The sequence below is a fragment of the Phalaenopsis equestris genome, unplaced genomic scaffold (genome assembly GCF_001263595.1).
Source record: "Phalaenopsis equestris unplaced genomic scaffold, ASM126359v1 Scaffold000008, whole genome shotgun sequence".
NCBI classification, from domain to species: domain Eukaryota; kingdom Viridiplantae; phylum Streptophyta; class Magnoliopsida; order Asparagales; family Orchidaceae; genus Phalaenopsis; species Phalaenopsis equestris.
This window is the reverse complement of record NW_018164450.1, coordinates 130,427-148,273: the sequence shown is the minus strand read 5'-3', so window position 1 is coordinate 148,273 and position 17,847 is coordinate 130,427. Positions and strand designations below refer to the sequence as shown.

Sequence of the window (17,847 nt, the reverse complement as noted above, 5' to 3'; positions counted from 1 at the left end):
TAAGATAGCATTATATTTGTTATTAATGCATCCATGTTGATAAAAGTTATAAATTTTATGTTGCTAATCAGATATTTTTAAAACCATTAACAAAATATAATTCAAGCAGAAATTAAGTAATGTTTTAAAAACCATCCAGACATTATCAAGTTAAATACATCCCAATACTCATGCACAGGCCATATATAGGTTAGGAAAAAATAGCAAGTAAATCAATCTAAACTCTTTGAACTGCTTACCATTTGTTATAGAACATAAATCTAGGTTGACTGTTTATTCTCAATTTTGTTTCAATTGGATTAAGAGGTGTAAATGAGTCGAGCTTGAGCAAGCCTAAGGCTCGTTCGTGTTCAACTCGTTCTTTTTTTTTTTTTTTGGTTCGTGTTCAAAATAACTTTTGAATTGATTATTCGTGTTTGACTTGATTCAAACTTTTTTGTTTGAATTAAGCTCGTATTCAGCTCAAAAAAAAAATTATAAAAAACTAATAAATCAAATACAGAATTTAGTTTTTATTTTAAAACTACCACAGGCCCAAAGCCATGTGGCCACGGGTAATGTGACTGCGTAAAAATGCCTTTCGTAAAAGGGAAATTCATAATTTAAAAAGCATGGGTAAAGCTTTTCTTCAAAACTTTGCGATGTGGAATTAAATGAGCTAGGTGGAGCCGCACATGGAAGGCGGGACCTTGCGGAACATGGCTAGAGGGAAGGCCGGATGCGGGAAGGTTTTTCGAGCACTTACATATATACCACGCAATTCTTATGTATTTACAAATTAAACACAATTTTTTGTGTTTTGAGGGAGGGACCAGGTGGGGGGAGGGAGGGACCGGGTGCTTTTTTTGGCATTTACATGCATGCCACCTAATTCTTATGTATTTACATAACAAACACACAATTTTTATGTGGCATTTACATGCATACCACCTAATTCTTATGTATTTACATAAAAAAACACAAAAATTTTATTTTTCAATTGCAATCCTAGCTAAAATTAATCAAATTTAATATTTTTAAAATAAAATATAAAAATTTAATCTATAAATATTATCTTATTGTTATTTTTTTATTATTTAATTAATTCAAGCTAACACGAATGAACGAATCTTTGTTCATGTTTGGCTTGTTTATAAATTGAGCTCAAAAAATTTGTTCGTGTTTGACTCGTTTACTTAACGAATGAATCAAACATGAGTTGTTCAAGAACAACGAGTTTTTTTGACAACCCTAATTGTAGAGCAGAGCTTGTCATTGATCATGATTAAAATGAAGACAAAAATAACAATACAATGCAATGCTTTCTCAATTTAGTATACTCAATGTGCATGATAGAAGTAGTTAAAGTTGCAATCAATAATTACCCCAGTTAGGTTAAGTAATCACTCCATTAAATTGATGATACCTTTAAAAGATGGCAGCTTCCAAATTATCATTATCATGGAGAGGTGCATAGTTTCAATTGTGTAGGTTAAAAAGACTAGGACAACTACTAGCAATTTGATTTCGAAGGTGAAAAATGCATAAAAGGTTAGTTCTTTTCTAATTTTTCAAATCAAACATTTGAAAAACACTTTCACACAAAGTAGTGCATTTAACTACTCTAATCTTAGTTTGCAGGGAAAAAGCATAATATTTTTTGAATGAACTACTTGGCTAGCACAAGAAAATACCAAGTTAGCTTAATCAGTAGAACAAGCAGGACCTGATGATATCCTTATTGAAGTGAAAATATTTGGGAAATTTGGGAGTTTATTAGCTTAATAAACTCTTTGATATTATTTTTAAAATAAAAAAGATGCCTAAGGAAAGGAGGAAGAGTATTTTGGTCCCCTTTTTAAGAATAAAGATGATGCACAAGAGTGTGCAAATTATAGACTAATGAAGTTTATGTGTCATACTTTAAAATTATGGGAGAGGGTAATTAAAAATAGGTTAAGACGTGTTACTAAGATTTCTCATAATCGGTTAGGACTAATGTCAAGCAAATCTATTGTAAAAGCTATATATTTATTGAGAGGTTTGATGGGGAAGTATAAAGAGAATAAAGAGGATTTACATACGATTTTTATTGATTTTGAAAAAGCTTACGATAAGATTCCAAGAGAAATCCTTTGGAGAGTTCTAGAAATGAAATGTGTCAATATGACTTATATTCAACTCATTAAAAATATATATACTAGAGCTCTTACTTGTTTTTGAACAGAAGGATAAATGACCAAATATTTTCCTATTTTAGTTGGATTACATCAGGAATCGACTTTAAGCCTATATCTTTTTACTTTAGTTATAGATGCTCTTACTTGAAATTTACAGAAGGATATACCATGGTGTATGCTTTTTGCTAATGATATTCTTCTTGTGGATAAGTCTAGAGAAAGAGTTCAGAAAAAACTTGAATTATGAAGGTCAATATTGGAGTCTAAAGGCCTTCGTTTGAATAGAACTAAACCTAAATATATGGAATGTAACTTTAGTAGTAGTTGCTCTAGTGGCATAGTTATAACTATGGGTGATCAAATCATTAAAAGGTGTGAACATTTTAGATATCTCGGATCTATAATTCAAAGTAATGGTGATATAGATGAGGATGTTATTAGTAGAATCCAAGTTGGTTGGTTAAAGTGGATAAATGCTTCAAGCCTATTGTGTGATAGAAAACTATAGCTTAAACTGAAAGGAAAAATTTATAAGATGGGGGTGAGACATGCAATGCTTTATGGCGCAGAATGTTGGCCTTTAAAAGAGAAGCATAAAAGAAAGTTAATTGTTGCCGAGATGAGAATGCTTAGATGGACAAGTGGCTTGACACATAGGGACAAAATACGAAAATTAATATAGGGACAAAATACGAAAATTAATATATTTGTGATAGGGTCGGTGTTGCTCCAGCGACGGACAAAATTAGAGATGGTCATCTTAGATGATTTGGTCACATTAAACTTTGATCATCTGATGATCCGGTTAGGAGAGAAGATGTTTTCGACTCGACTTAAGTTAAGAAAGGTAGAGATAGACCAAGAAAGACATGGGGATACTGTTAAAAAAATGATCTTAATTTATTAGAAATAAATGAAAATATAACACTCAATAGGATGCAATGGAGAAAAAGGATTCATGTAGCCGACACCACTTAGTGAAATAAAGGCTTGTTGTTGTTGTCGTTGTATTAGATTAATCATATAAACGCATTAGTCTCCTCATGAAGTTAGAATGAAATACTTTATTGCATCAGCCAGAAATTCAGGTGAATTCCCAGCAGAAGTGACAAGTTTAGGTGAGTTTCCAGCATAAAATATTAGAGTTTCTGTTAAAGGAGGTACTGGAGCTCAATTTTAATCATCAAGTAGCCCATACCAAACCAAGAAATGCTATGAAAGAATGCATGCTTATATTCAGAAACGCTTCTTCACTAAAATCAGAATATATTCAGATATTTACCGAACAAAAAAGAAAGAAAATTGTAGTTGAACCAGCAAGACCACCTTAGAAGTACTGTATTCATATTGAATGAACCAAAACAGCCAATTAGCTTTAAATTTCAATGTAAAATACATACCAGTGGTCAATTAAATGACTTATATTTGCCCTTGCCTTGTAATTCGGAGATATAAGGTGTGAAGTCTTTCAGAAAAAAAAAGAGTACTAAACACATTCATTTAAATCATCAGTTTCATAAAGAAAAAAAAAATACCTAACACTATATTAATCTAGTTTATTTGTTTTCTCAAGAAGCTCAAACCGAGTTTGGACTTAAGTTTTAAGATAATGTTCGAGTGTGATTATCTAATTTTTTTATGGGGCGTAATCAAACTTTAATGAAAGCATACTAAATATATGTAAAGTACCAATATGTTAAAACTTATAAACAAATTAATAAGCATAAATAAAATTATTATTGTATATTTGAAGTTGGCTTAATTCAACTAATATTTTTTTTTATTTTGTGGTTTACACTTTAAAAAAAAATTAATAATTTGTGTTTTTCAATTTGATCATATAGGAGGAGATGAAATCACAGCCTCTAGCGGAGCAGTTTGCTTTTTTGGTTTGAGTTGGGGGTGTAGATGGTGCATTGAGAACTGGAGTGTCTGAACATATGACAGTTCGGACAATCCGACGGAAAAGGTTCAATCTCTACCTTTTGCCAATATCCATGGTGTTGTGTGTCCAACCAGATTTCCTCAGAAGCGGGTGAAGTGATGTATCTTTCAACAAGTACTCTGGCTTCAGAAAGACGGGACAGATTAAAAGTAAGAATGACCGTCTTGAGTGGTTTCCCATAAGCTGGAGCAATAGAGTACAATACTTTTTAAGAAAAATAATGAAATTTCAAACCAGAGAGATGAATCCAAACCAGAATGATTGGCGGTTCCATCTGTGGGTCAAAATCCACATACCATTTCAGAATCGACATTGTTCTGTTATCAATTCATATTATCATTTTAGCATCTAATAATCCAATTTTGCATTCTCCAACAATGTGCATAAGTAACTCCATTTTGAGATTACCATATAGAAATTTCCCAACCAAATTCAGACGAACCAAATTCAGATCCCAACCAAATTCAGACGACATGAGGAAGCAAGTTGAATACCTTCAGCTTCTGTAAAAAAGATGACAGGTTTCTTATTCTTTCTACTAGGTTTCTTGATTTTCTCTGCCCACTCAAACGAATGAGGGAAAGATGACGATTTTGGTGTGCCTGAGGCGTGGACACTGGCAATGGCAGTTGCATACGATTTTTTTAAAGTCATCCTCAAAGATAGGTGCGACGTTCAGAGAAGAAAGCAGACGAGGGAAAAAATCGCGTCGAAATAGCCGAAGCTAAGAAAGGGGAGGACGCTGTGAGACGGGACGAGCGCAGAGAACGCAGAAATCCCAAACAGTATCTGCAAGACTGAGTCGCAGAACACGCGAGCGGTACCCGCGAGACGGGCCGCAGAGGAGCCGCAGAGCCTGGAAATCTCGAGCCAAGAAAGCTCGCGAGACCAGAAGACGGGAGACGAGCCTCGTCTCAGAGCTGGAGAAGAAGCAAGGGAGACGAACGGAATCGAGCGCGAAGACGCCTAGAGGAAAAAGCGAAGCTGTAACTGTTGCTAGGGTTCTTCATCGAGCGAAACCCTAGCAGAGCCGAGCGAGAAAGATGACGTCATTGTATATATGTATACATAAATACAGATATATATACTACTTCATAAGTTATTGATGTGTAAAAAAGCATGTTTAATTTCGCTTATATCTTATTGCACTTTGACGAAAGATATTTTTATGTTTTTCTTACAGATACAACAGATAGTAGAAATGGAACGAAGTGAAGCGAAGTGGAGAATAAATGGAGCAAAGTGGAACTAATACGGAGCAATTTAAGACCCAAGGGACTAACACCTAGGTGTCAGCCATTGGCAAGGCACTTCTATCAAATGCTTTAGTGTCACTTACTTGGGCGCCAAGGCGCCAGTACACAGCTGAGCAGACAGAGAAGCTAGCGCTTAGGCGCCGATCCAGTGGAAGCTAGCGCTTAGGCGTCGGCAACTGCTGAGCAGTTTTTTAGCAGTTTCTCCCTATGACGAGGAGAGTTATTTGGAGGATAAAAACAGTTCTTTGAGGAGAATTAGAAAAGGATTTTCGTGGAGGAGAGAACAGTAGAGTGTGTTGTAGGAGAGAACTAGTGTTTTACTTAGAGGTTTTGGTGAGATTTGAGGGGTCTATTGTAAGGAGATCATTCAGCACTGCAGCAAGGGTCTAGGAGATCTTAGGAGAATATTCTCAGAGCATTATAAAGAAGAAGAAGCTAAGTATTGTGCATTTCATTTATTCCACTTTTGTAAAACACAATTACCTAGTGAATTTGCTTTATGTTGATGACGTTTTATGGTATTTTCTCCATGCTTTGTGAGTAGTCTTTTCACATTTCTCTTGTGATGATTATGCTAGTTGTGTAGGAATAGAAAAATATTTTTAAAAAGGGATATTTAATGTGATGAATATTCTTCAAAGTTCATTTACTTTTCATTCAGGCCAAATAATTAGTTAAAATATATTGGGATCCATAATGACAAGGGAGAGCTACGAAAGAATGATTAAAATATTCATGTTAAACAACAGGGTTAGAGCAAAAATAAACTATAGGGAGACGCAAATAGATATGGAAATAATCTTTGATGGGTTCAAATTGAGGTTTAAGGAATTAAAATCAGTTTAACCAAATTTTTTTATGCACTCAGGCGATGGTAAAAAAGAGTATTGCTCATATTTGTCACTAGCCACAATTACAATTTAAAGTAATCATTTTCCTACACACTTCTTATATCATTGTAAGGGAGGGTAGTTTTATATCTTAATTGTCACAAATTCAAATATATTTAGTAGGATATCTGTAAGAGTCAATCTTCAATAGTGGTTTGTAATCTGTAGAACTAATTAGCACAACTTAAAACTAACATTACTTCCAGGCTAAGACTATTTTTAGTAGGCTAGAACTTCTCTTTAGTCTCACTGCCTCACTCCATGTGGGATCAATATTTCAGAGCCAAAATCCAATATTACTGATAAAATACGTACACTTGCATGAGACCCCTACACTAAGAATTAAGATGTGTCAGATTTAGCACTGCTGCAAGACGTGTCTAGCCATCCCATCAATTATCCCTACTGAGGGAGGTCTCATATGTCTGAGATGACTCTTTTATGTCACTTCTGAAAGTCCAAATAGAGTCATTGATGTATTAAATTCAGTTCAGCAGTATTTTTCCCGACAAATGATCAGGCATGATGGATGAGCCATAGAGTTGGAAATCGTCTTAGGCTTTTAGAAGAAAGAATGTCTTATAGTAGAATTCAAGTCCTTTCAAAGAAGAGGAAGAGGTCTCTCATGAATAGTTGTTAGTTAGAGTTACTAATCTGTCATAGATTTCATCTCAGAATTGAATTCCCCTTATGTACTTATTTACCAGAGACGCTCAGATGAGTATGAAAAGTGGAAGAAGTCAATTATAGATTTAATGACTCGAGATTAGGTTCGTGAGGATGCCAATCTACATGCAACTTCAACTCAAGTTTTGTCAAAAAAAATGGATACTTAAGCTACCAGGATGTGTCTTAGAACGATAACATCTGCGGGATTAACTTATCGGGAGATTGCTACATTTCTTCTACTTGCAATGCGGTCGACCTAACTACTATGAGAAAACAGAAGTTTGGACAAATGACGTCGAAGCTCCCATTTAATGGGGGAGCTCCCCACGGGACGAGTTCTACAACTCATAATATAGTCTCGCGATCGATCTGCGAACTCGACCAGATGGATAACTCTCCTAGCAGATTAGGATTGGGTCCAAACACCAAATTGGGGGTTGACCGACCTTCCTTATGTAGATTTGGCGCCTTCTTTCAAAAGTGAGCCCAATCCTAAATACCTACTTCTTATATATTTGATTCATGTGTTTAGAGTTTAGGTTTTCATGTGCTTTTTTTAGGACTAACGTCAGCGTCTGTTTTCTCTCATTGAGAGTTATATCAGAGAGTTTGGATGGTACTTCGATTACATCTCTCTCTTGAGATGGTAATTATCTTCCCTATCCACTTCCATATCCTCTGCAAATCGCTCCTGACCACCCACTCTTGTTGCAACCACCCCTAAATAATCATTGTTATTCTTCTACAGTCCTCACTGTCGAACCATCATCCTCGTTTTCGCAACCCCTTAACTACCCTCCTTTCTCTGTTTTGTAGTCCCACGCATTCCCCATCACTGCCACCGTCATTCACACTCGTTTTCGTCACCCAGAGATAGTTGTTTCAAACTGTTTTTTTATGTTCCAGCCGCTCGGCCCTCCGTTTCCCTCATTTCAGCTTGTTCTTATTGTCGCAATTCCTCCCCCTCGTTATCGCCGTCCTCTTCCCTTGCTTTCATTGTTGTCCCTGCCTTCCATTTCACTAAGCCAACACAGTCCCTCCCCTCTTTTTGTTGTCCCAACCACCACAACTCATTTTATCCATCTACCTCTGCTCCCTAACCACCTAGCCGACCCCCACCACCCATGAATGGAGCCCTGGTTGAATTTGTGTCATGTTTGTTATAATTTCCCCTTTCAAATGTATTTGATTGTAACTATTTATTTGATTTCAATAATAATATTTATTTTTTCTATTATGTTTTGCATTAACACCACATTGAAAATTTTGTAAGTAAGTGCAAAACAATGAAAAAGCACACGACCTTCAAAAGCGCGATGTGAATGCGTCCCAAGTTCTTGTTAGCTTCAATGAGAGCCGTCTCAATCTCTTCAGCGGGAATCTTCAGATCCTTCGGAATAAGAGGCCGAAAAATCTACAGCACAAAAAAGAACCCTAAATCAAACCAGAAACTCACCGCAGCTTAGGGCAACCAATCCAAAAGAAATCATAAAAAACAGAACGAATAAAAAACGACAAATCAAGCCCACGCGAAAGAAGTTGAGAACAAATGCGAGCTCCCAGCGCTGTCGGAGCTGGGTCCTGGCTAACTGCTCATCGATAAGCGTGAGGTCCGAAGTCATATCTCCGGGAAGCAGCTTTTCTGGGATACATTCGCTGGCGGTGGAAGATCGCAAATGGCGGCGACCCTCGGTCATTTCAAACAGTGGAAAGCGGGAACCTTGGAAGCTGATGGAAGGAGAAGAGAGTAATGTGGCCTGGCAATAAGAGGTTCGAGGAAAATATATAGAGGAGAGACGGAGAAGAGGCAAAGTTAGGAGCTCGGAGAACCCAGAGAGATGGCGCGCTCTCAAATAAAGACACCGCCTTTTTTTCGGATTATTAATTTATTTAATTATTTATTTATTTGCACACATATCATTCAAATTTTAATACCATATCAAAAAATAATATTATATTTATTTTTTAGAAGTTAAATACACATTTTTATATAAAAATTTAAAGCATTAAAATGTTATGCATATAAATATGAAATTTTAGATGTGAGATGAGGTATGTAAATACATAATAATTGTGTGCAACGGAAGTGAATTTCTCTTCATTTATTTACTTTTAATGTCTTCTATTTATTAGTATTATGATATATGTAATTAGTAAGAATAATGTCGTCCCTTATTAATCTTTTATTAATTTGATCTTTAAAGTAACAAAGAAATTTTTAAAGAGTTTTGATTATTTTTTTTATTGCTCTACAACATAATGCATTATTTGCATGATAACTTATTAATAGTGTGTACATGATGCATCATTTATTCAATATGCATATTATAGATCCAAAATAATAGGTCAAATTGATAAATGAAATATAGGTCACATCGTTCAGACAATTGAAATGTCACTCTTTAAAATAAGAATAAGCATTGCTCATTTTTTTTCAAAAATATATATTAATGTATTTAATCAAATATATTCAAATTTGTGATGCTTTTTGTCTTTTTTTTTAAAAAGAAGGATGATGATAATTTATTATTATTATTAGCAAAATTATTATGTGGCCCAAGGAGATCCATTTGGGAGGTTGTGGCTATTTGTATAAGTATATGTATAGAAGTTATAGAAAAAATATATATATCAATATCAAGTTTACCAGACAAATCTTAAACAAAAATACAAATACTTATCTCTCGTTTTTCCCCAAGCAATCCTCTGAAGTTTTCTGACATAACTTGACTTCACAAGACTCACACAAGCCTCTAAAATCACCAAACACTCACTATAGTGGTCGCCCGCCCCTATGGTTGCCAAAACAAATAAAAAATATATTTTTTCTCTTTTTCTCCTCCTTGGGCGTGTAAAAATGTCTTTTATATATAGAGTTCTGAAAATAATCAAGGGTCACTTGAGGCTCCTTTTCAAAATTCATCCAAATTCATTGAATCTTGGCAAAATCATTTCTAACCGTCGCGCCAAGGCACCAGCCATCGAGTCTACCTGGCGCCTAGGCATCAAGTCACATTATGTGTCTTTTGGCTTCATTTGACCCATTTTTGCTCCATTTTTGCTACTTTTTTTTCTTAAACTCCATTTCTTGCACCTGAAATAAAAAACACACAAAACACATTTTATTAAGGTGCAATATCATTAAAAATAAGCATGAAATACACATAATACATAGGTAATTTTAAGGCATGTCAATTCCTCTAAACTTAAATTTTACTTATCCTCAAGTAACTTTTGTACTATGTAAAGCAAATATAATAACTTATGGTAGTTGGTTTTACGTAAAGAATCTTATTGTTTTGCCCCATAAATGTGATAGTGAAACTTTTAAGAAAAATTTTCAATAATTAAGGTTAAAAGTAAAATATAAGGATATTTCGTAATCAAATTAAGAATTCTGATTTTCTATTCATTTCAAAAATAACTGCAATTTGTCACATTGAGGAATTTTAGAAGAATTAAAAGAAAAAAAATTATAGAAGAGCTCCACTAGTAAAGAGACAGTTACTTTTAAAAGTTTAGAAGTGTAAATAAGTTTTTTCCTTTAAGAAAATTCAAGTAAAACCAATTTTTAATTTGGCCTTTTTCTTTTTTTTTCTTCCTCTTTTTTCTTTTCTTTTTTTTTTTTTTTCTTTTTTTCTTTTCTTTTTCTTTTGATTCTTTATTTTATTTTTCTTTCAAGATCATTTTCAATCCTTTCTTTTCTTTTCATTTTCATATGAGGATTAATATATCTAAATAATCTTTAATGATTTTGAAATTCATTATCTTCTTCCTAAAGTTAAAAACTTCTAACATTTCTTTACTTAAAAATGTGTATTAGTGCAGTAATAATTTTTCATAGAGTCTTGAATTCTTTATAAAATTGTAGCTCTAAAATCCTTAATGTTTCAAACATACAATTTTTCTTTCTCTGAATAGTAAAAGCATATTCTTATACTTTTATGCTAAATATCTAACTTTATATTGACCCTTTATTGCTAAAACCCTTTACTTAAGTTTATTATAACATTTATAAAATCAAAAAAATATAATTATCTAAAGTTAACACCACATACCATAGGTTGTATTAAAATAATTTTAAAAATATATATTTTATTGATGGCAAATAAAGTTTAGTTTCAAAAAGTTTTTCTCCTTCCCCCAAACTTTTATTTTTAAATTGTGTAAAACATTAAAGTATAAAACAAGTATGAATAGAGAAAATTTATCAGTTTTAAAAGAGTACTAAAAATGTAAATAGTACATGTACCATTAGTAACAAGTGTTGAGTAGTAGTACATCTAAAAATCAACAGGTATATCATAGAAAGTGCAACATAAAAGATTGCTCTAACACATAGACAATATAAACTAATTTAGAGCAAAACTAACATTTATGCAACAAGATAAGAAGTGCAACTGCAACAATCCTACATAAATATATACAAAAAGTGACTAAATAGGGAGAAAGTCTACATGTAAGATCTATAATAGAAAAGCGAATTCTTTCAATTCATCCTCCTCGTCATCAACATCATCATAAGGAATGTCCTCATCCATCGACTTATGGCGATCATAAGGAGAAAATCGAGGGCAAGTAGGAAACTCAACTGAATGATCACCCTTAAAAAATTTCACTGATGACTCCTCATAAATTGTATTGTTGTCGCTCTTCCTATGCATGTGTTATTCTACATAATCATATATGTCTTTCATATCTTGCTTTTGAGACTGCATCAAGAACAGATCGGACTGATGTTCCAAATATCTCTCACTCATCACATCCTACAAATCAGAAGGTGGAATAGAAGTACTGGAGGTAGAAGTTGATGGAATGTTAGAAGAAGTACCTCTATATCTCCCATAAATATCCACAATAACCTTTCCAATAGGCTTTAGTGGCTTTAACTGTTCTTTCCAAGTTTCATATTTTACTACAAAGTCCTTGCAGATAGTAAAAATAAGATAAGAAAAACCCAAACCTGCCGAAGAATTAGATCTAGCAGAGGTGTAAATACCCTTGAAGATGAGAGAGCCAACATCAATGGGTTTCATCATCTGAATACAGTAGTTCATGATGGCTCTCGCATGAGTCACCTCACTCAAGTGGTTCGAGGGAAGTAGTCTAACATAACTGAAATAGTATCTTTCCTTTGATGGAGCATTAAGTAAGCAAGAAGAAAAATTTACCTTATGTTCATTCCTGATCCTCCAGACTCCACGCCCATCAGTAAGGTATGCAATAATCTCATCAAGCTCAGTCTCAGTAGGCTCAAAGTCTGAATAGAAGTTGTCCAGAGAAAGATGTAAACCATATAACATATTGATCCGCTCGGGGGTGAACTCAACTCCCCATCCTCTAACAAATACCTCATACTTGGGAGTCTCAAGTAAATTTGCATAGAATTCCCTCGCGACAGAAATTACTGCTACGACAGTGAAGTAACATAATACTTCTCATTAGTGAGCAACAATCAGGTGTTGTACAGCTCCATCAGAACTTCAAAAGCTGTGCTCCGCAATGAAATTTTGTGACAATAGAAAGTCATCGTATTTGTCCCGAGCCTTGCGATTCACAAAGTTGGTGGTATCAAAAATTTCCTTCCCCTTTCCTCTCTTAGTTTTTGGAACCATGCTTCAAATATAGAAAAATTTCAAGTAAATCATATATATAAGTTTTAAATACTCTTAAAAATATTTTCCAAGCAAATGAAGTTATCATCCATGGATTTTCTTACCACAAATTCCAAAATTTAGCAATTTTTTGCCTCCATTCAATGTGGAAAAAATCCATTGTGAAACCATAAAATTTCTATGCCAAAATGCAAATCTAACCTGGAGAAGATGAAATTCAGTGTTTTTGGCCTCTAAAAGTTGAAGAATCTCGAACTAGGGGAAGCCCTAAGTATCACTTTCAAAAACTAAATGAAGGTAAAAAATGGTGGTGGGTCAGCTTAAATTCCTTTTTTCACCCTTATTGACTGGTTTAGTCAGTCTGGCGCCTAGGCGCCCTGCTGTGTAAATGGTTGTCGCCTAGACGCCATGACCAAATTTGTGAAAATTTGCTTTTTAAGTGTGACACAACAAGCCTAAGGCTTCCAAATCAAAATTTAACATTAATTTAACCTCATTCCATTAATTGATTATCCTCCCATCATCTTTCAACCTCCATTTACTCCATCATAACTTAAAAAATACATTCATTCTAACATTCAAAAACACAAGAATTTTCACAAACTTAACACATTTTTCATTACCAAAAACAAGTTTTAATACAACATACATATTAAAGGTCTGTTTGGCCCAGCTGTGGATTATTTATAATCTGCCGATAAACAAATTATTCTGATAATCTGATAATCTGTAGATTATCAGAATAATCTAGCTTGTTGTTTGGGCCAGCTTATTCAGACTAGCTTATTGGTGGTTAAATGACATTACTGCCCCTGTGTGATAAAACTGTTTGGGGCAACTTATTCAGAATAGCTTATTCGTAGAAAAGAAATATATAGTGCAGAAACATACGATAATGACTGAGATATTCTAAAAGATGTCGTGAAGCATACATGCGGTGTGGGTAATGCACTCGATCGAAGATCTAGGTACGCGAGCGAGGTTCGATTTGATCTGCAGAAGAACGTAGAGAGGAACGCTGATTTGATCTGCAGAGGAGCTTCGATCCGATCTGCGGGCTCGAGCGAACAATATAGGAGTGTCGATCGACAGCAGCGAGAGCGTCGATCGACAACAACGAAGTGAGCGGGGAACGGGGACGGTCGTCATTCATGAGATCTAGGGCTTCCGGGGAAATCGAGGGCTGTGGGGTAATAATCCCACCCTAAACGCCGAACGCGGGGAGCTGGAAGCGTCGAAGGAGCGAACGAAAGTATATAGGGTTTTAACGCTGCGTTCACCGACCGCAGGACCGAACGCCCGAACGCCCGAACAAACGCCAACACGGCGTTACGAAAACGCCGGACGCGAAGAAGAAGATGCGCCAAACGGGCCCTAAATCAATGCAACAAATCAAAACAATATTAATACAAATAATAAACTTCTCATAGTACCGAACACACCCTTGACTAGAGTTGACACACTAATTGCAATCACCCACATATTTAATACATAAAATCCTCAGAAACCCTTCCCATGATCAGTAATTGTTGGCACCATTATCCTCCGCCTTTTTAATTGATAGAAAGGAGCATGATACACCTAAAATATATAGTGTTTTTAGACGCATTTATACATATTTTTGAGATATTACCTTTTAATGGAAGGTATTTGTGTGTTTTTCTTTCAGATACAAGTAAAAAAGTTGAAAAATGCTTAAAGGAGTGAAAAAGTATTAAATTTGGAGAAAAAATGTGAAATTTGTGCAAAAGTGTTTTGGCGCTTAAGCCGGTGAAACAGAGAAGGCTGCGCCTAAGCGCTAGAGGTAGTTATTTGGCGGTTTTCTTCATTTGGCCGAATTTTGAAGAGACATTTGAAACACCTATTGGCTAAAGCGGGTGATTATGACCACTAGGAACGAAAATATTATTAAAAGACTTGTGAAAGAAGACATCCCTTAGAGAATACATCGAATTTGGACACATTTTGAAGAATTTCCGATGCACCTCTTCAAAAATTTAAAAAATAAGGAAGTTGAGACATTTGAAGGTGAGTGCTTGAAAGTTCTGAAAAGAGTTTGAATATATATAGAAGAAGAGGAGTTCTAAGGAGTTTGGAGAGATATTTTTGGAGAGATTTTCAGGCACCACACAAATTTATTTTATCCTTTTTTGTTTTTAGTTTATTTTAGAGACAATGATTTCTACTTTTAAACTAAAGTGTGATTTTGTTTTCTCCATGGATTCTGAGTAGTTTTATTTATCTTTCTCCTTAAAATGATAAGTAATTAAAGTGTTTGATGAAGTTGTGGAGAGTATTAATCTTTAATGTTGGAAGAAATTGTGATGATTTAACTCCATGTACTTCATTTACTTCTTGATCTGATCCATCTAGATGTTAAAATTTATTGTGAGAACATATAAGAACCGGAATGGTATTGTCTCAGCTAACAATTGGAAAGAATCACATGAGGTTGTATGAATGAGAATGTAATTCATATTATTTAGTGCAAATAAATAGGGAAATAATTTTTTAAGGGTGTAGAGTTAGAGGACTTTAAAGTGACAGGTTAAGCCCCCAACTTGGTTTATTGTTTTAGGTTCTGATGCAAGATGTTAGCCCCCAAGTGGAGGGAATCGAGAGAACTCTAGAGTGAGAGCTGGTATCTTCCCTGCCTAGCCGGTCTTCAGAGCTATTCAAACTTTAAAGTAGCCAATATTCTTTATAACATCTCTAGTAAAGGTAAAAAATATAATTACTTCTATTTGACACAACACAATTTGCATACTCCCACAAAAGAATTCCTCTGCTTATTACTGATTAATGATAAGGAGAAATGTATTTTCATATCAAGTGATTTTCTTTTACATAAACTCTAGTTATCTTTATAAGTTTTACTGTTTTGTCAAAATATAAAAAATATCAAAACAATTTGAATTTTAATACAATTTGAATTAATTTTAATACTGTAAAAATATCTATAGTTTAAGTAATTGTCTTTTTAGAATAGAAAGTTTGTTGTTCAATAGTGCATATTGCATAATTTCCCTGTGGGTTCAATATTCAGGTTTTAATAAAAAAGTCCAATATATAGAGGAGATATTTGGGAAGTGTGTGTGTTTTAGAGTGTTTAATGAATAGTTTTTTGTTCTATTTTATATATGGGGAAGGAATTCAAAGTGAAGTTTCATTTTAAGAAAAATAATTTAAAGTGGAGCAAAAGAAGAATAGTTATAGGTTTGATTGTTTTATTTGTGTAAAATTTTACTTTAGACTTCAATAAAATTATCTTTATTTTCCTTAAACTTGTTTAGGAAATAAACTTTCATACTTTTGTGTCTTTGACATATGGAAATCACATTTTCTCTATGAGATTTCACATTTTATCTATGAGATTTCCCTATAGTGAGTTGGATTTTGATAAATGTTAATACATTAACTTTCTGAACTTAATTTACATCTAAACTGATCATTTGAATTGTTAAAATGAATTGTGATATATTATTATAGGAGCAAGCTAGTGGAACAATTAGGTTAACATACACTACTTTTGGAGAATAGAAATATTGTTGATAAAGTAGTGCAACTGCGCAAGAAAACACGAAAACATAGGAATTTGTACATGGTTAGGGAACAAACCGTAATATGAAACATTAATATTTCTTAAGACCACGTGATGTTTAAGGAATGTTGTTGTTCCTTATTGTCAACTTTGCTTTGAGGAGCTCATTGAAAGAATGTCGAGGATTCACATGATCTAATTCACATAAGTATGTTCTTTCAAGTAATCAAAAGTACAACTAACTCGAATAAAGCTACATGAACAGCTAGGTCAATTCTTCATTTATAAGATTCCATATATATATCTTAAATTTTTATGATGCTTTAACCTCCACTACGTCTCTTGAAAAAAACATTCTCTAATGGCTTTTTTTTTTCTTCTTTTTACTGCTTTCATTTACTTACTCTTCTAAAAATTTAGGAAGTTTTTCTTCTGTAATGTTAAACTCATCATGTTATTTATTTTCTTTCTCTAGCCTTGGGAAGAGAGAGCTCTTCATAGCCTCGTCTTTGGTAGCTCTTTTCTACAAACCACCAATTCCGATGATCTTGTGTGCATCCTAGCATGGGATCTGGAGAGAATCTTGGAGATTTCTTGCCTGGCTTATTGCATCATCATTTTCATCTACTGTTTTAATTTGTTGATATTCTACATTACAAATGCTCTAATGTGGTCCATCACTTTTCTTTGTTCCCCCTGGTACTGTTGATCTTGTTGCTAGGTTTGAGTATGTCTTCCATGCTTACCATACCTTTTAGGATATTGAATCCTTTTAGGACGTCGGGTCCCATATCATTTGTAGACTGAAATAGCCTTGAGAATACTTGTGAAGGAAGAGGTGGAAAATGATGGATGTCAGCCGTCCAAGCTCTAGTTTTCAATTTTTATGAAAGAGATTGAAGAAAAAGATCCAAATGTCTCAAAAAATGAGAGAATGTCTCCATTTTTATAACTCCAGATGAATCCTCACCACCATCGCAGAATTACAAAGAGGAGGAATGTTGAAGAATATCTATACGGTACGAGTCTTGTCCACAAAAGAGGTCTCGTAAATGGACATAAACATATGTTCGTACTTTAGCGATCCTTTGGACATCGACTGTTGGTTCATTCTGAGGATTCGTCGTTGGGATGAACTTAGTGGACTAACTTGGCAGCCCAATTTGTCAACATAGAGGATATGACTATCACTCCGACTAGCGAGGTTGGCAAGTCACCATGATAGGCCAATCTGATAATCAACATGTGACAGTTGAGTCTTGGAGAAGATAGGCATTCTAGGCCCGCAAGGCCTATTAATATCTCTACTGGCTCATAAAGCTATTTATTGATATAAAACACAAGAAATTCTAGGGCATTTACATACATAACACTTAATTCTCATGTATTTAAATATTAAAGATCTAAATTTTGTTTTAAATATTTTTGTCTTTGATATCATATCAAATATCAAAGATACTACTAGTTTAAATTTTACATATAATTTATTTATTATTTAATTAATAAGAGCTAAAATGAGCTAAAGACTAGTGAAAAATAAATTATTCATGTTCGACTTTAGAACCGTCGTCACCCCTGCCATCGCCATCGTCATCACCATCACCATCGTCATGGTCTTTTTTAAGGCGTTTTACATAAATATGACACATTAAAATTTACATATTCCACACCGAAACTTCAATATTTAAAGACATATCACTTCATTACCTTTTTAATAGTGGCGACAATAAAGTTTGTGGCCTCTTCATCTTCAAGATCGGCAAACATACATC

At 34.2% G+C, this 17,847-nt stretch overlaps 1 protein-coding gene across 1 annotated transcript in view; it reads right to left on the bottom strand.

The window, feature by feature from the left end:
* LOC110018319 (DDT domain-containing protein DDR4) overlaps nt 1-8,757 on the bottom strand; it is a 34,018-nt gene extending 25,261 nt beyond the window's left edge. Inside the window, exons 1-2 of the mRNA XM_020715597.1 lie at nt 8,449-8,757; nt 8,223-8,333 (exon numbers count right to left, since the gene is read on the bottom strand). Coding sequence (XP_020571256.1) covers nt 8,223-8,333; nt 8,449-8,616 — 279 coding nt within the window. The 5' untranslated portion in view covers nt 8,617-8,757. The remainder of the gene's footprint in view (nt 1-8,222; nt 8,334-8,448) is intronic.
* Between the last annotated feature and the right edge of the window lie 9,090 nt (nt 8,758-17,847).